The sequence below is a fragment of the Spermophilus citellus genome (assembly GCF_964194105.1).
Source record: "Spermophilus citellus genome assembly, contig: SCAFFOLD_217, whole genome shotgun sequence".
Classification (NCBI taxonomy): domain Eukaryota; kingdom Metazoa; phylum Chordata; class Mammalia; order Rodentia; family Sciuridae; genus Spermophilus; species Spermophilus citellus.
The window spans coordinates 414,211-433,622 of record NW_027672999.1 but is presented as its reverse complement, the minus strand read 5'-3'; the positions used below and the strand labels follow the sequence as shown (position 1 = coordinate 433,622).

At 35.5% G+C, this 19,412-nt stretch overlaps 1 protein-coding gene across 1 annotated transcript in view; it reads left to right on the top strand.

The window, feature by feature from the left end:
• The window catches only part of LOC308640268 (A-kinase anchor protein 9-like), a 63,263-nt gene extending 44,576 nt beyond the window's left edge, over positions 1 to 18,687 (top strand). Inside the window, exons 25-32 of the mRNA XM_081312234.1 lie at positions 2,269 to 2,413; positions 6,291 to 6,510; positions 7,202 to 7,352; positions 12,937 to 13,166; positions 15,277 to 15,362; positions 16,429 to 16,558; positions 17,074 to 17,213; positions 18,295 to 18,687. Of these exons, the coding sequence (XP_081168360.1) occupies positions 2,269 to 2,413; positions 6,291 to 6,510; positions 7,202 to 7,352; positions 12,937 to 13,166; positions 15,277 to 15,362; positions 16,429 to 16,558; positions 17,074 to 17,213; positions 18,295 to 18,332 (1,140 nt within the window). The 3' untranslated portion in view covers positions 18,333 to 18,687. The remainder of the gene's footprint in view (positions 1 to 2,268; positions 2,414 to 6,290; positions 6,511 to 7,201; positions 7,353 to 12,936; positions 13,167 to 15,276; positions 15,363 to 16,428; positions 16,559 to 17,073; positions 17,214 to 18,294) is intronic.
• Positions 18,688 to 19,412: the final 725 nt, after the last annotated feature.

Here is a 19,412-nt window from a genome sequence, read left to right as displayed (position 1 = left end):
TCATGCAGGAAGAAATAAAATACCTGAAAAGACCTACAACAGAATCAAATCAGTAGTTAAAAATCTTCTCACAGGGCTGGGGTTGCAACTCAGTGTACATTGATGGATTAGATCCTTAGCACCACATATAAATAAATTAATTAATTAAAGGTTTTTGGGCTGGGGATGTGGCTGAAGCGGTAGCGCGCTCGCCTGGCATGTGTGTGGCCCGGGTTCGATCCTCAGCACCACATACAAACAAAGATGTTGTGTCCGCCAAGAACTAAAAAATAAATATTAAAAATTCTTTCTCTCTCTCTCTCTCTCCCCCCTCTCTCACTCTCTCTTTAAAAAAAAAAGTTAAAGGTTTTGTGTCCATCTACAACTAAAACAAAATTTTTTTAAATCTTCTCACAATACTTAGTACCCAGGACTTGTTTTTTTTAAATATATTATCCATTAAAAAGAATTAGGAATCCTTTTGAATCTGGTGATTCCAAGAATAGAGTAGGAAGACAATAAGGTAAACCTGGAATCCCTCATTTTGCCAGCATGTAAAGAATTATTCAAAGAAATAAGGGAATATGACAGAAGGTCACAGAAGCCTGTTGAAGGTTCCCTCACTGGCCAAAGTTAGAAAATTAAAAGATCAAACAAAATGAAAGTGACAGATTTTAAAGTTAAGAGTAAAATAAGAATTCATGAGCTCATATAGATGGATATATATTATCACAGTTGAATGCCAGCTATTAAATGTAGAAGGAACAAAGGAATTATAAGATCATACTTTATTCAACAATATAGTAACGATCAATTCAGCAATAATCAACAGTGGATGCTAAAACTAATGTGAAAAAGTTGATAAGAAAAGTAAAATTCCTAAAAGAGCATTTTTAACTACAAAAGGAAAAACAGTAACTTTACACTGGAGAAACCTTGCAAACCCCACCCAAATGATCAGAATCAATATTACCAGTAATGAGGAAAGAAAGACATCGAGTACTTCCTAATACGAAGGAATTAATTTGTTGTACTTCTATGAAATGCATAATCAGAATCCACTTGGGGAAATATGAGACCACAACCAACTGAGGCCACCATGCATCTATTAGACTGGGCACAATAAAAAATAGTGACTCCACCAAGTGCTGGTAAAGAGGGAGAGAAACTGCATGTCACATACATTGCTGGTAAGCAGTGTAAACTAGGACTGCTACTCTGGAAACTAAATCTGGCAGTGTCTTGTAAAGGTAAACGTACATCTGTTACACAGCGTAGCAGTCACACTTGTAGATATTTAATCAACAGAAATGAAAACTTGTGTCTATTTATGAACCTATTTATGAATGTTCACAGTAATTTTCTTTGTAATAATCAAATACTTGAAACAACCCAGATGTCTTCCAGTAAGTGAATGGATGGAGAAACTGTGATATATTCATACAATAAAATACTATTCACCAATTAAAAAAGGAACAATCAATACCCTAAACTTCCTGTGTGTTATGTAACTTCTAAAAATGACAAAATTATAGTGATAGAGAACATATCAGTAGTTGCCAGAGGTTAGGATTAGGGAGAGAGGGTAGGACTACAGAGTAGTCTCCGTGGTGATTGAAATAATTTGTACCCTTATTGTGGTACATATATATGAACCTGTTCAAGTGATGAAATTTCATAGTACTGTATGCCAAGAGAAAAAATGAGTACATGTAAACAAATGAAATTTTATTAAAACCTATAGTTTAAATAGAATTTTATCCATGTCAGTTTCTTAGTTTTGATAATGTGCTCTGATTATATAAGCTATTATTGGGGAAAGCTGGCTGAACCCCTCAAGTAGTTTGACTTACATTAGTCCAAAAAAGTTTTTTTAAATTAATGGACATGTAACAAAATAACCTGTCTGTACTCTTTAAAAAAATTTAAGATCACAAAAGACAAAGGAATGAATCACTTTTTTTTTTCTTAAAGAACTTTTGGCAAAATTTGAATAAACTCTCTATACCAGATAATATTATGATAAGTTAATTACTCTTTTGATCATTGTACTGCAGTTATGTAAAAGAATGCTCTTATTTTTAGGAAATACACTACAGTATTTAGAGGTAAAGAAGCATCTATCTGCAAGAAATCTTCCCACATTTTAGACAAGAAAAATAATGAAATTTTTAAAAGAAAAAAACTTTAGCATGTGTGGTTCATTTATTCTTCAGACTTCTGGTTGTTAATTTTATTATCTTTACAACTCTCTTCACTTGATTTTTTCTTTTCCTTTGTTACAAAAAGGGTATTGAATATCAAGCAGCTATGGAATATCTCCAAAAAATAGACAGAAGAAGCTTATTATCTGAAATTGAAGTACTACGTGCTCAAATTAATGACAAGAAAATGACCTTGAAAAGAGAACAAGAAAATGATAAACCAAACCTAGGTATGTTACAAAACAGACTCATATAATTACACAAATGGGTGAAAATATTTCACTTTACATTATTATTACTCAGTTAAAACATTTCCTTTTAGTGTATTGATTTCTCATTTTCATAACATTAATTATATTGATTACTGTAGTGGCTAGAGGATTGTCAAATTGGTTTTAAACAACTGTATCTAATTTTAAATACAGTAGCCTTACCTTGACCAAGTTAAACAAATTAATTTCATGGTCTCTTTTTGTTTTTTTGTTTGTTTTAATTAGTTATACATGACAGTAGAATTCATTTATGCACTTTGATATATCATGCATAGATGGGATATAATTTCTCATTTTTCTGAGTATACATGTTGAAGAATCATATTGGTCATGTAGTCACATATATACATACAGTAATAATATCTGTTTCATTCTACTATCTTTCCTATCCCCAAATTTTTTCCCCTCTTCTCCCATCACTTACCTCTACCTAATTAAGGTAACCCTATTCTTTCCTACTAACCCCCACCTTATTGTGAATTAGCATTCACAAATTAGAGAAAACATTTGGCCTTTAGTTTTATGGGATTGGCTTATTTTGCTTACCATGATATTCTCCTACTCCAACCATTTTCTGGCAAATGCCATAATTTCACTCTTCTTTAAAGCTCTGAGTAATATTCCATTGAGTATATATACCACATTTTCTTTATCCATTCATCTGTTGATTGACACCTAGGTTGGTTCCATAGATAAGCTATTGTGAATTGAGCTGCTATAAACATTGATACAGCTGCACCACTATAGTGTGCTGATTTTAAGTCCTTTGGGTATATAAACCAAGGAATGGGGTAGCTGGGTCAAAGGGTTGTTTCATTCCCAGTTTTCTGAGGAATCTCCATACTGCTTTCTATAGTGGTTGCACCAATTTGCAGTCCCTCCAGCAATGTATGAGTGTATGCTTTTTCCACCACATCCTCGCCAACATTTGTTGTTGCCTGTATTCTTGATGATTGATTGCCATTCTGACAGGAGTAAGATGAAATCTTAGAGTAGTTTTGATTTGCATTTCTCTAATTGCTAGAGATGTTGAACTCTCTTAAAGCTGTACATTAAGAAAGGTGTTTTACATACTGGAGGATAACTACCTAAAGGAAAAGGAAATCCATAATGAAAGTAGTCATTTCTTTTTTAATCCCTCTTTTTAAAAATTTAACTATAACAACATACAGAAAAGTGAACAATTCAACTCTTCAGTATGACATTATTTTTTAAATTTTTTTTAATATTTATTTTTTAGTTGTAGTTGGACTTAATACCTTTTTTTAAATTTATTTATTTTTATGTGGTGCTGAGGATTGAACCCAGGGCCTCGCACATGCTAGGCGAGCACTCTACTGCTGAGCCACAACTCCAGCCCCAGTATAACATTATTATATGAATGTCTGTGGAGGAGACATTGCTTGTGTTAAGAAGTAGAACATTGCCCACATCCTAAAGCCGCCCCCTCTTTAGTAACTTAGAGGTTATCCTGATTTTTCTTTAGTTTTATTACTAATTTATATATTCCAAAATCATATATGTTAGTTTTTCTATTTTTGAACTTTATCTGTATATTTTATGTCTTGCTTCTGTCACCTTCCTGAATTATCCCAACTTACTGCATTTATCTATAGTTCATTTTTGTTACCATATAGAATTCTCTTGTTTGGATATTCTACAACTTATATAATATTTCATTCTGTGGTTGATTAGATTTGGATTGTTTATGCTTTTTAGCTATTAGAGTCAATGCTGTTGTGGACACTGTTGCAAAGTGTTTCTAATGCAGTTGTGCTTATGTCTTTCTAGGAGTGAAATTGCTGGGTCATAGGATTCATATCTTTAAATTTATTAGAGAACACCAAACTATTTTAAAGAGTAGTTTTGTTAGGGGCTGTGGTTGTGGCTCACAGGTAGAGTGCTCACCTAGCACATTGGAGGCCCTGGGTTTGATCCTCAGCACCACATAAAAATAAATAAAATAAAGATATTGTGCCCAACTACAACTAAAAAATAAATATTTTTTTAAAAAGTAGTTTTGTCAATTTGTGCATGCACTAGCAGTATGTGAGAGTTATGTTATATACAACTTTGCCAACTTTCCAATCCGTTTGGTGTGCAGTACATAATTGTAGTTTTAATTTATTTTAATTATTCAGGTGGCTTAGTGCTTTTTCATATGATTATCAACTATTTGGATTATTGTTTTTGTGATACACTTGCTTGGATCTTTTCCCCACTTTCTGATAAAAGTCTATTTAATTTAACTATAAATGGAAATCGTTATTAAATTCTTATCGTATCTATTGAGGACACATGCATCTTTAGTAACTGTTTCATGTAGTGATGATAGAAACACCTGTGCTTTTGCAGACTTTAAAATCACAACACAAGCTCAAAATTTGTCATTGAAAAGCTGAATCATGTTAAAATTCTTCAGAGAAAACAGGTATAATAAGTTAAATTAAACATATCCCTGTAGACAAAGGCTTAATTGAAAAGTTTTAAAGGTAATTAATATTGTTTATATAGAATGCTATTGAAGTCTTATCTCTGTAGATTCATGTTTATATGTGTAAATTATTAACCTCTACCCCTAAGAAATAGTTTTCAAAGCTAAATTAACATGATTATCATCTAAAGTCAATGTTATGTCCTTCTTGTAATATCATTCTTACTAATTGTAATGTCTATTGATGAACTTTGCTAGAATTTTAAGTAAAAACTTTTCTTATTAAATATGTAGTGTTACATATTTATGGTGGGATAGAAAAACAAGAGAGTAAAAATCACATCTTGAGTCACATAAATCCTAAAATAATGACTATTTAACACCCAAGTAAATATGTCTACAGACCTTTTCAATGTCCATATGTACATAAGTATATTTTTTGTCATAAAAACAGGATCCTGATGCATATTTTGTAACCTGTTCTTATTTAACATGTATAAGATTTTAGTTCGGGGATTGAACTCAACCACTGAGCCCTCTTTTATATTTTATGTAAAGACAGAGTCTCACTGAGTTGCTTAGCACCTCACCATTCCTGAGGCTGGCTTTGAACTCATGATCCTCCTGCGCCACTAGGATTACAGGCTTTCACCACACACCTGGCCGAGATTTAAATTCTTGAGTTTGTTTTCATTGTAACAAATGTGTATTATGGAGGTTTTGGTTCGTTTTTATTGAAAAAAACAAGATCTCAACTGGAGTTTGGACTTCCATTTCTGGAACAATTATAAAAGTAAAGTTCCTAAGGACTGTCTGCAAAGAGAGGCTGAACAAAAGAAGCAACCATTATAGTCATAGATACATGAATGACTCCTACAAGTACTATGTGCGATTTTCAAAAGTTCTTGGAGGGCTGGGGTTGTGGCTAACTGTGTGAGGCACTGGGTTCAATCCCCAGTACCACATAAAAATAAATAAATAAAAGTATTGTGTCCATCTACAACTAAAATTAATAAATAAAGAAATTGGGTTTTTTTTTATTTTTTTATATATTTTAGTTTTAGGTGGACACAATATCTTTGTTTTTACATTTACGTGGTGCTGAGGATAAAACCCAGTGCCTCATGCATGCTAGGCAAGCACTCTACCACTGAGCCACAACCCCAGCCCCTGTTGTTAAACTTTTATTATTTTCATAAATACTTCTGAAATCTTGGCCACTACCACTATGAGGAAAACATGCATAAAGTTTATTTGTATTAAACTTTGGGGACTGTAATCCTTTCATAATTGCTTTGCAGTTATCTCCTATGCTACAAATCAGTTCTTATCAATAAAATATTTATAAACCAAATAGGAGTTACTAGGTAAAATTATAAATATTGATCATTTTTTCTTTAGAACTTTTGGAATATACTGTGCAGCAGAAGCAGTCTCAAATTCTGGAGATGCAAGTGGAGCTCAGCAATATGAAAGACAAAGCAAGTGAACTTCAAGAACACCTGAATTCAGAAAAAATGGTAGTTGCTGAACTAAAAAATGAACTTGTGCAAACGGAATCGGAACTTGAAACAACACTCAAGGCACAGCATAAGCATCTAAAGGAATTAGAAGCATTCAGGTATACAACACTTCCTTATTATAAACATGTATTAGTGAAGGAATTGGAGTAAATTTGTCATAAATATTATGCAGATATTATAAAAATAAAATACATGTTGTTTAAGTAGCATGTGATTTTGTTATTCATAGGAAAAAACTACAGTAGAGGGTGAAAATCCCCAATTTTTCCAAATTATAAGTTTAAGATTTTTTTGGCCCAATCTGTATTGTGGCCCTCAGTTCTATTTGAGACTTGTATAAGATATACTTGTGATCTTTATTTTACCTGCAGCCAATATGAACTTAACCTTTATGATCTCAATATGTTTCAGAATTTAGTTAGCTAAAATACACAGTATTTGAAGATATAACGCTTATGAAAAGGATATATTTGTTGGTGTAAATACTAAGGTATTTTGTTTGTAAAAATGCATGACAATTCCCATGTTCAGTAAAAGACAAGGGAAATGTTTTGTTAATATTCTTTTCTAGAAACAGATTGAATAATTGTTACATTGGTAAATAATGGTAGTTGTACTACTAGGAACAGGTAATTTGAAATAAACCACAGTTAATCCTTAATCTCTAAATAGTTTATATTTTTCTATTAGGTAGTTTATAATATGCCTCAGCCCTTTAGTGAAAATGTTGCCTGTTTCTCTCAATACATAGAATAGTTTTATGAAAGTTCATTTATTCATTTTATTTAGATTGGAAGTAAAAGACAAGACCGATAAACTACGTTTGCTTAATGATACACTAGCAAGTGAACAGAAAAAATCAAGAGAGCTCCAGTGGGCCTTAGAGAAGGAAAAAGCCAAATTGGGACGCAATGAAGAGAGTGATAAAGAACAACTTGAGGTATTCTCTTTGCCCTTCTATTTTTGGAAACTCTAAACTCTTGAGATTTTTCTCTGTCTAAAATGTCAACCTTGGGCTGGGGATGTGGCTCAAGCAGTAGCGCGCTCGCCTGGCATGCGTGCAGCCCGGGTTCGATCCTCAGCACCACATACCAACAAAGATGTTGTGTCCACCGAGAACTAAAAAATAAATATTAAAAATTCTTTCTCTCTCTCTCTCCTCTCTCACTCTCTCTTTAAAATAAATAAATAAATAAATAAATAAATAAAATGTCAACCTTAATCGCTGGGATTGTGGCTCAGTGGTAGAGCGCTTGCCTAGCACGTGTGAGGCACTGAGTTCAAACCTCAGCACCACGTAAAAATAAATAAATAAAGGTATTCTGTCCCTCTATAACTAAAAAGATATTTTTAAAAAAATGACAACCTTAGACTCTTGTATGTGTTGAATATTGTTGTAGTGTTATCTAAACTGAATTATGAAGAAATGTTAATGGTACGATAAATTTTTGTTACATCCAAGGAAGCAGACAGATTGCTCTGCTGCACCATATTTTTGGGATATGAATTAGTACACACACATTTTGATAAATAGGGCAGTTATGTCAGTTTAATACTAAAGTAGTTTTTTGGTTCCTGTTTCCTCTTAAAGAAGGGTAAAAAGAATACTTTCCTGGTACCAGGAGCCCTTCTGTTATACTTCAAGAAGATTTAAAATGAACATTGGGGGCTGGAGCTGGGGCTGGGGCTCATGTGGTAGAGTGCTCACCTAGCATGCGTGAGGCACTGGATTCGATTATCAGTACCACATAAAAAAAATAAAACAAAGGTATTGTGTCCACCTATAAATATATATAAATATATTTTTAAAAAACTAAAAAAAGAACAACATTACAAAGTTGAGGTAAGTTCCTGTTATCATCCCTAGTTTTTCTAATGTTTTGAACATAAAGGGATGCTGTACTTTGTCAAATGCTTTTTCTGCGTCTATCGAGATGATCATATGGTTCTTATGTTTAAGTCTATTGTTGTGGTGAATAACATTTATTGATTTCCATATATTGAACCATCCTTGCATCCCAGGGATGAATCCTACTTGATCATGGTGCATAATTTTTTTGATGTGCCTTTGTATCCGATTCGCCAGAATTTTATTGAGGATTTTTGCATCTAGGTTCATCAGAGATATTGGTCTGTAGTTTTCTTTCTTTGAGGTGTCTTTGGTTTCGGAATCAGGGTGATGTTGGCCTCATAGAATGAATTTGGCAGAGCTCCCTCTTTTTCTATTTCCTGAAATAACTTGAAAAGTATTGGTATTAATTCTTCTTTAAAGGTTTTGTAAAACTCTGCTGTATACCCATCTGGTCCTGGGCTTTTCTTGGTTGGAAGTCTTTTGATTGCTTCTTCTATTTCATCTATTGATATTGGTCTGTTTAAGTTGTGAGTATCCTCCTGACTCAGTCTGGGCAAATCATATGACTTAAGTAATTTATCGATGTCTTCACTATCTTCTATTTTATTGGAAGATAGGTTTTCAAAATAATTTCTAATTGTCTTCTGTATTTCTGAAGCGTCTGTTGTAATATTGCCTTTTTCATCCCGTATGTTAGTAATTTGAGTTCTCTCTCTTCTTCTCTTCGTTAGCATGGCTAGGGGTCTGTCGATCTTATTTATTTTTTCAAAGAACCAACTTTTTGTTTTGTTAATTTTTTCAATAGTTTTTTTGTTTCAATTTCATTGATTTCTGCTCTGATTTTAATTAATTCTTGCCTTCTGCTACATTTGCTGTTGTTTTGCTCTTCCTTTTCTAGGGCTTTGAGATGAAGTGTGAGCTCATTTATTTGTTGGTTTTTCCTTTTTTTGAGAAATGACCTCCAGGCGATGAATTTCCCTCTTAAAACTGCTTTCATCGTGTCCCATAGATTCCGATATGTTGTGTCTGTATTTTCATTTATCTCTAAGAATTTTTTGATTTCCTCCTTTATGTCTTCTGTAACCCATTGATCATTCAGTAACGTATTGTTCATTGTCCATGTGAAGTAGGATTTTTCCTTCCTCCTTTTATCATTGATTTCCAGTTTCATTCCATTATGATCTGATAAAGTGCATGGTATTATCTCTACCCCTTTATATTTACTGAGGGTTGCCCTATGGCATAATATATGATCTATTTTTGAGAAGGTTCCATGTGCTGCTGAGAAAAAAGTATATCCACTTGATGATGGTTGATATATTCTATATATGTCAGTTAAGTCTAGGTTATTGATTGTGATATTGAGGTCAATAGTTTCTTTATTCAACTTTTGTTTGGAGGATCTGTCCAATAGTGAGAGAGGTGTGTTGAAGTCACCCATAATTATTGTGTTGTGGTCTGTATGATTCTTGAACTTGAGGAGAGTTTGTTTTATGAACATCGCAGCGCCATTATTTGGTACATAAATATTGATAATTGTTATGTCTTCTTGGTGAATGGTTCCTTTTAACAGTATATAATGCCCTTCCTTATCCCTTTTGATTAACTTAGTCTTGAAGTTGATTTTATTCGATATGAGAATGGCCACCCCTGCTTGCTTATGAGGACCGTGTGCGTGGTATATTTTTTCCCAACCTTTTACCTTGAGCCTGTGTATGTCTTTTCCAATAAGATTGTCTCCTGGAGGCAGCATATTGTTGGATTTGTTTTTTTAATCCATGTTACCAGCCTGTGTCGCTTTATTGGAGAGTTTAAGCCATTAACGTTTAGAGTTATTATTGATATATGGTTTGTACTTCCATCCATGTTTGATTATTTATCCTTTTTTTAAAAAAAAAATTAGTTTGTTTCTCCATGATTATCTTTCCCCCCGTCCTCTGTCTTTACCGAGGCAGTTCCCGCTGATGGTTTTGGTTATTGTTTTTCATTTCTTCCTCGCGTAGAGTTTTGCTCAAGATGCTTTGCAATGCTGGTTTTCTGGCTACAAATTCTTTTAGCTTTTGTTTATCATGAAAGATTTTTATTTTGTTGTAATATCTGAAGCTTAATTTTGCTGGATACAGAATTCTTGGTTGGCATCCATTGTCTTTCAGTGTTTGAAATACGTTGTTCCAGGATCTTCTCGCTTTCAGCGTCTGTGATGAAAAATCCGTTGTTAACCTTATTGGTTTACCCCTAAATGTAATCTGCCTCTTTTCTCTTGTAGCTTTTAATATTTTCTCTTTGTTCTGTATATTGGATATCTTCATAACAATGTGTCTTGGCGTTGGTCTACTGTGATTTTGTGTGCTCGGTGTCCTGTATTCATCTACAATTTGTATATCTGTTTCCTTTTTTATTTCTGGAAAGTTTTCTGTAATTGTTTCATTCAGCAAGTTACTCATTCCCTTGGCATTAATCTCTGTGCCTTCCTCTATCCCGATGACTCATAAGTTTGGGTTTTTTAAGTTATCCCAAATCTCTTGGATGTTTTTCTCGTGATTTTTTACCAGCCTATCTGAGTTGGCTAGACTCTTTTCAAGATGATATATTTTGTCTTCATTATCTGACGTTCTGGCTTCTACTTGCTCCACTCTGTTAGTGATACTCTCGATTGAGTTTTTAATTTGGTTTATCATTTCCTTCATTTCTAGAATTATTGTTTGATTTTTTTTATAATCTCTATCTCCTGATAAAGATGCTTCACTTCTTCTTTTATCTGTTTATGTAATTCATTTTGAATGTGATCTTTAAGGTTCCTTTCCATCTGTCTAAGGTGTTCCTTGAGTTCTTTATGTGGCCATTTTTCTGATGACTCCAGGTCCTCCTGAATATTTAGGCTGTCCTTCATTGTTTGTACTCCTTTTCTTCCTTGCTTTTTTATGCTCATGATACTTCTTGTTCTGTTTGACTGCTGAGTTACTGTTTACTCTTATAAATTTATTTGATGCTTGGGAGGAGAGGTATTAGAAGGGAAGGGAAGAAGTCACTAAAGAGAGTGAGTGTAGGCAGGTAGAATTCAAGAAAGGGGGAATAGGAAAATTGAAAAGAAATGAAAAGACAAAAGAAAAAAGTGAAAAGAAAGAAAGAAAAAATGAAAAAATAAAAATTTAAAACCAAAAAAAAATTATAATGATAATAAACAAATGGAAATTAAAGTTTAAAAAATAATAGTAATAATAATAAAATAAAAAGAATTTTAAAAATTGAAACCATTAATAAGAAAGTTGAAGAGCAACAACAACATCAACAACAAAAAGTGAAAATAAAAAAAAAATACCAATAATAATAATTTAAAATAATAATAATAATAATAATATTAAATGCAGTCATAGAGCTCAATTAACTTCTATTCCAGTAGGTGGGAACTGGGCCAGGCTTCTCTTCTTGATGGGTGGGAACCAATCACTGTTCCTCAGCTCTTCTTCCCAGACTGTGCGGGTCTCCAATCCTGAGTGCCTAGGGCCTTCTCTTGTGGTTCCTTAAGCCAGGCCCCGCTCACCTGTGAAGCTCGCCACAATACTGGCTACACGCCGGGTCTGCTGCTCCTGGGAGCCCTGTTTCCATGGATGCCTGGGCACACCCTTTCTGTTTGCCTCCCTCAGACCCTAAGTTTGTAGGGCTTGGGGCTGAGGACCCCCAGCAAATTTGTTTGCCCTCAGGTAGCAACTCCCCTGGTAGCTGGTGTAAGGGACCTGTTGTCAGCAGAGGGATACCCTGGGTCTGACTATCCTGCTCATTTGGCTTTTACCTCTGTGAGTTCAGGTGGGCCGACTAGTTATTTCAGCGGGATCATTAGTGCTGAGTCACTAGAAGCAGGCGAACCAGAACTAGAATGCAGCCCAATCCGGGCTCGGTGTGTTCTGAGAGGGGCAGACTGTTTGCCCGGGATCCCCTTCAGCTCAACAGTGCCTAGTGGTCCTGAGCGAACAGTATTTTGACAGTTTACTTCTCCCTATGCTCGCGCAGCTGAAGGGGTTAGATACTTGATCTCTCTGCGTCCGCCGCCATGTTGGATCACTTAGATTTTAAATTGTCACTCATCTTATCAGCTGTTCCATTTAACTCAGCAGCTCACTCGCACGGTGAAGAGTCTGCTCTATGGTGCTCCGTGGGAGGTGGCGGTGGCGGCTCAGCTGTGGCCTTCGGGACACCCGGGGAGGGGGTGCGGGCTGGGGGAGGGGAGGCAGCGCCTCGGGGCCACGCGGGCCGGTACTGGACATGCAGGAGTGCGGGCGGGGTGGGGGAAAGAAATTGAGATCTAGATTTAGGGACTGAGCGTGGGAGGAGAGACAGCTGGGGAGAAGCAAAGCGGAAAGGCGGACAGGAGAAGGAGAAGGGGCCGAGGGAGCCGGGCAGCTCGGGCTGCAGCCTTACTGCTCGCGCTGAAGTCATGGTGGACTCACTCCACCTTGGCTGGAGTCGTGGCGGATTCACTCCACCTAGGCCCCTTTCTTGACACGGTGCTGGGTCTTTATTGACAGATCTCCTTTAATGATCTTTACCTCATCTTTTCAGACGCGGCGGCGCGGAGCACGGAGCGGCTTACTCACTTCCCGCCGCCATCTTCCCCTCTCAACATCTGAATGATTTCTTAATAATGACTTTATGTTCTTCCCTTCTTTAAATGTAGAGGACTTATGGTAAATACTTGAGGGCAGAAAGTTTTCGAAAAGCTCTCATTTATCAGAAGAAATACCTGCTGCAATTATTGGGCGAATTCCAAGAATGTGAGGATGCCACCATAACGCTGCTTGCCCGGATGGGGGGTCAGCCAGCCTTCACCAATCTGGAGTTCATCAGCCACCCAAAGGGCTTATCCAGATTTCGTTCAGCTGTCAGAGTGTCCATTGCAATTTCACGGTAAAGTTTTTCAAAGAAAATTGATTTTATTCAGAGACCCTCTAAAGGGATATTTGTCCTGTAATTCTAGCTACTCAGAAGGCTAAGGCAGGAGCATTGCAAGTTTGAGGCCAGTCTCAGCAACCTATTGAGACACTATATCAAAATAAAAAGCAAAAGAGGTTGGGGATATGGCTCAGTGGTAGAGCAGTTCTGGATTTAATCTCCAGTACCATAGGGAGGAAAAAAAAAAGTTTGTATAGTATTTCTTTGCCATCCCTAAAATATAAATTTCTCTCTGGGTTTTCATCCTTTTAGCAAGGATTCTTTATTCTGTTCTGTGTAAATATACCCTTTGGAAAGGGCCTGCTTAGGTACATGCAGCTGGTGACTCAAGCTGGCATATCCAGTCCAATTGTCATTTTTTAATTTGAATAGACCCATGAACTAGCTTATACATACATAGACATAAGAGAGGTCATAAAAAGGAAAAGTTTTTTTTGAAAAATCACACCTCAGGCCGGCATACATCTGTCTTCCTTTCCTACTAAAATAATCTGTTTTTTACCCAACTCTGGAAAGCCCTGTTCTACCTCTGCATTCAAGTCCAAGGTTGGCCTTCAGGGATTCTGCTAGTGCTTTTGTCACTCTTTTCCTAGTAGTTACAAGCTAGGAACTTTGGCATTCATTCCATATGTGGTTGAAACTACCTTGTAGTCATGAACCACTACTGTCCTCTTAACTAGTAGATAAGATAATCAGAGGCTGGGGCTGAGGCTCAGTGGTAGGGCGCTTGGCTAGCATGTGTGAGGCACTGGGTTTGATCCCCAGCACCACATAAAAATAAAGGTTTGTGTCCATCTACAACTAAAAAAATAAAATAAATTTTAAAAAGATCACTCAGACACTTAGGCTTCTCCATGTGTACCCTCCTTTTTATTTCTCTGAAACTCAGCAGAGTCCCAAAGGAATTTTGTTTCTTAAAGTAGTTCTTGCCAGGTCACATTTGATGCTTCTTCAAAGGATTTTGCTCTTTTTTTTCTTCTGAAAAATATGAGTTTTGCTTTTGTTTCTGTGTTTTTAAACTGGAAACTTGAGTTTCCTTAGTTCCAAATGTCAGTTCACAAATGAAAAAAATGGGACAAGGAGGGGTTATAAACCCAGTAGGGACAATTAGCCTGGTCTCTCTATTGCACCCATGCTGGCTCTCTAAAAACAGCTCAAGTCTGGCCTGTTTGTCTTCCACTGTGCCTGCCTCTTCTTCTTATTGTAGTCTCACACTCCAGTTTCTCCTTTCCCACTTCTCATTCCCAATGTCACCTTGTGTCTGGCAAACAAAGGGTAAGCACTGGCAGATACATTGATGAAAAAGATGTAATACCTGCCTAAAATCCAAAGACAGCTCACTTTATGTTGGGGAAGGGCCATATACACAGAACTTAGGAGACACTCATGTGAAGTCTCAGGAGTTAGACAAGTCATTTTGATTAGAGGAATTTGGGGAGACTTATATTTTGACTCTCTTAAAATTGAGTCTTGAAACAGACTGGTTCCACAGTGTGCTCTCACCTTCAGAATTATGATCCTGACAGAGCCCTGGCACTCCAGAAAGCTCTCTAAGCCAAGATGGGCCATGCAGCAAACCTAATGCAGCTATATGATGACATTAATACCCCCATTCATTTAAAGCCAGCATTGTTTTTTGTTCCTGGTCACATGGCCTCACCCATCCTCCAGCTTTCCCAGCTCCCTCTTATGGGTCCTTTTATTCTTTTTTCCTCTCATCTACCTTTCATCCACTGTTCTGTTTCCTGCAGCTACTTTCTTTCTGTGTATTTTTTGCCCTCCATCTCTTCCTGTCTCATTAATCCGTAAAGCTAGAACCTGATTCTGGCAACACCAAAGACCTCTGCTTCCCCTTGAAAATGAGGTGAGGGGAGCTTACAACTGTGTTCTTCTGTTCCAGTTAATTTTGCCATCAACCCAAGCGCATGTACATAGTTTTGGATTAGGAAATTGTGATTATGTTGAAATCTGATCTGTGTTCATATTTAAATGATTTTTGTAGACGGTATATTTTATGATCTTTATAGATATGCTGTGATGTCTTATCTTGGAATCTTTTTTTTAGAATGAAAATTTTGGTTCAACGGTGGCAGCAAGTCACAGGTTCTGGTTCCACCAATGTTAACAGGGATGACTTTGAACTGAATCCAGGTAAAGTCAAAATAGCATTTTTCTACATTTACAGCCCTCTAAAATTATTGAAAATGTAATATCTTCCAAATAGCAAATTCTGGAGCCAGTGTTTTCCAAAGATAAAGGACCTTATTACTAACAAGGCTAGGGACTTCATTGTTTTAAAGAGAATAAGAATTGCTGATTTTTGTGGGCGCTGGTCTACACTAAGCCCTGCTTTTTTCATATATTCTGCCAATTTGATGTAATCACAATTACTATTATTCTCACTTTACAGATGAAAAATTGAGCACTGGAAAACACATGGTATTTGTCCCAGATTACCCAGTAGTGCTGCCCTGTAGGGGCACTTAAGGCTCTGGGTTCAAGAGAGAATAGCTATTAGTCATGTAAAATGGTTATGGTTTGAAGTTTTCATGATCTAATAACACTCGAATCATTTGAGTTTACTACTACATTGTATAAAAATAAGAACAGTTAAAATTCCTTCTCTCTACACCTAGAATGAAGTAGAAAGAACATTAGGGCTTGAACATTTGGGATATAAGGATGAGGTCAAAAGCGGGAGAGCACAGAGTACAGAGAAAAGGGAAATTTCCATGAAAGTATTTTGAAATATAAATGCTTGCACTGAGAAATTTTTATCTCTGTCATACCAAAAATTAGCAAATCTTGATTGCATTTTTTTTCCTATAAAAGGAGAGTGGAGTCATAAAGGATCTGGTTACATTAGTCTAATTTTTCTTATCCACATTATCTTTTCCCCCAAATGATAACACATTCAGAAACCCTAAGATTGAGGTCTTTTAGAAATAAAATACTCCAATTCAGTAGTTTTTCTTTGAAGCATAGTTCAGATATCAGAAATACTCAATTTCAATAACAATATTGAAAGCTTAAGTTTTATCTGTACTGTTCTCTTCTTTAGCAAGAATAATTGAAAATTATTATTATAAGTAAGACAGCATGGTATAATACACTATATACACATGGTATAATACTGTTTTGTAGAAATGTTCAAGGGCTTGGTTTTTAGTTTTTGGTGTGTTTTGCTTTGTTTCTTAACATCTTGCATTACATTAAGGTGCTGAAAAGACTGACCCATTTTATCATTCTTCTGATAAACTAGAGCTAGATGGAGAACCAAGACATACAACATACCGCTCAAGATCAGATCTGGATTCTCCTAGGTGCCTTTTACCGTTTCAAAATAGGTAAGAATTAAATGTATTAATATTTAACAGAGAAAGATGGACACTGATAGGACTTTGGCAGATGGACATCTTTAGTTGTAATTTGTTTAACCTATAGCCCAGAATCAAAGCTAGGTTTTAAATTTGTAAATGGTTTCTAAGGTTAACGGAAACAGAGCTGATCAAATGTTGCTTACTATATGCCATAGTTAGACATTGGAAAAAGTGTTGATTAAAATTGATAAGTCCCTGGCCGTTAGAGAAAATGTTAGTCTGCATGACAGATGCATTTTTACATATCCAACATTTACTGACAAACTGACAGGGTTTATACTTGGCATTTTCATGAAGCCCTAGCTTCTTTGAATTTATTGAAGACCAATTTCTTTCCCATCCCAAACTTAGAAGCATTGGGGATATAGATCATATAATATGTACGTGGCCTGCCTTTCGGGGGTGGGGGAGGAGGCAGGTGTGTAATGTGATTGCATTGTTTCTGGGTAATTTGGTATATGTACATTGCTTTTAATCCTTAGGTCTCCAGGCACCCTAGCTGATTTAAATCCTGGTTCCACAGCATGCTCTCACCTTCAGAATTATGATCCTGATAGAGCCCTGGCAGATTATATCACTTGGCTAGAGGCACTACAAAGAAGACTTGGAACTGTACAGACAGGTGCTTAAGTTTAACCACTTATTGGTAGTGCCATAGTGCTAGACCCACAGCTCTCCTCATTTTGAAACTCCTTAACCCTCATTGTTTAGAATAAAATCTACTTCACTTACCAAGTTAGGTAAAGCTTAAACTGTAACCAGCAGCACAACTAACTTTAGAGTATTCAAGACATGATTTATCACCTCAAATCCTGCCCACCCCAAAATAATTCCCCTACTACCTCTTCATTCAGTAGATTGCTCATAGAAAATACATGATTGAAGACTAATGTGGGAAGGTGCTCTGAGGTAATGCATGGTAGAAAGTGGTGAGGCATACAGATACTGGTGAGGAAGAGGATTGATCACTTAGTACAACCATTATCCCTACTACTGCCTGGTGCTTTTAAGAGTGATCCAAAAAAAAAAAATCCTAACAATGATCTTTTACTTTTCTTTCCTCAAAAACATACCTAAAGTGTCATACTTGATAACAGAAGTGGATTTTCTATTCATTATGAGAAAACTTCTTTACCCTGTCTTCCTTTAGTTCACTTCTGATCCAGAGATTTTGAATCATTTTAGTTTGAATTGTATTCAGTCTACTTTTACAGGTTTTTTTAACTTTTATTAATGATTCTCTTTTCCTACTAGTCCCACAAACTGTGGACTAATATCAGATTGAGTTAGTAGTTATCTCTTCATTCATTCATTCAAAAAATTCATGTGTTTAACACAAGTAACTTGTAGTACTAGGAAACTCTCATTATTATAGTTGAAGTCTGTTTGTTGGTTAAAGGTTTGTTTTGTTTTAAGCGTCCAAATTTCACAAGACCCAGAATCTGAAGACCAAAATATTTTTTAGGATATACTAAAAATATATAGAACTTCAACCTTTAGAACACTTTATATTAGCATGAGTCTTGATTCCTTGCTTTAGAACCACTCTTGATGACTTATAAGTATAGTCAAAATCTCTTTAAAAATCAGTTGAACTATAAATAAGACGTTTAAGGAACAAAGGGCATTTTTTCTGATGGAGAGTTAAGAGTAATTTTTTTGTTATCTAAAATCATGCAAAATGTCTTGTTTTTCTCTTACAGGTTCAACTACTACATTTCATAGTGGTATGAGAAGATAATACTTTAAAAACATCAAAAGTTGAAGTGATTTTAAACAAATTCTCTTTTGTAAATCGAAGATTCTTTTGTGCTTTTATATTGTGAATATTTAATGGGACCAAAACAAACACAGCTTATGATTGTATCAGATCTCTTGCACATGAAAACAAACTGGAATTTGTACATACAAGCATTGTGTATGTATTCATGCACAATAATCACTAAATTACATGTATATTTGCAGAATGTTAATTTAAATGATTAAATTATAAACCTTGTGTATTTATCAAATGGGTGAAAAGATTAAACTTTTGCCGATATGATACTGCTGAATGTGTAGCTTGCGGTGTCCTGCACTTTTCATTTAAGGCTACTGAAATTAGATGTTTCTGCCTAATATATTTGCTACTGGTGATGAAGACAGAAGATATCACTTGTAGACACCTATTTTTGTATAATGGTAGAAGTTTTGAATTTTATGGGGTATTTTGTCAAAGCACTGAAAATAAAAATGACTTCACCATTTTCACCACACTATATTTGAAACTTCTTCATTTTTAACTGAGCCATATAGTTCCTGGTGCATATCTTCATAAATTACTTATCTTAAATACGCAAGACCTTAGGATTCAAACAGAAAGTTGTCCTCATATAATTGTATATTAGGGTTTTCTATGAAGGTTTTCCCTCTGCCTTTCCATCAACTTATATCTAAGGATAATATTTCTTAAAAGCCATATTTATTCAATTACATTTGGTTTTACATGTATCTAACGGTATGTCTTTACAATCTGTGGCCCACTATGACACAAAAATCATTTAGCTCAAATAATCTAAATTTATTAATTAGATTTCAGCAGAATGAAACAGAATTCCTGCTGTCCAACACAATTCAGAGTGGGAAGCTGTCACAGATGTTGTTTCTTTATCTAGAGTGTTCCAATAACATGGCAACTCACTAAAACAGGAATTGTATTTGTTGCTGATGTCTGGAGGATTTTGATGTCCTATGATTTAGATCAACACAAATAAGCATAGTAACGAGTTGTACATTCTTGGAAGTTTCAATATTAGCAGCTGGGCTTCAGTATGAGGATTTC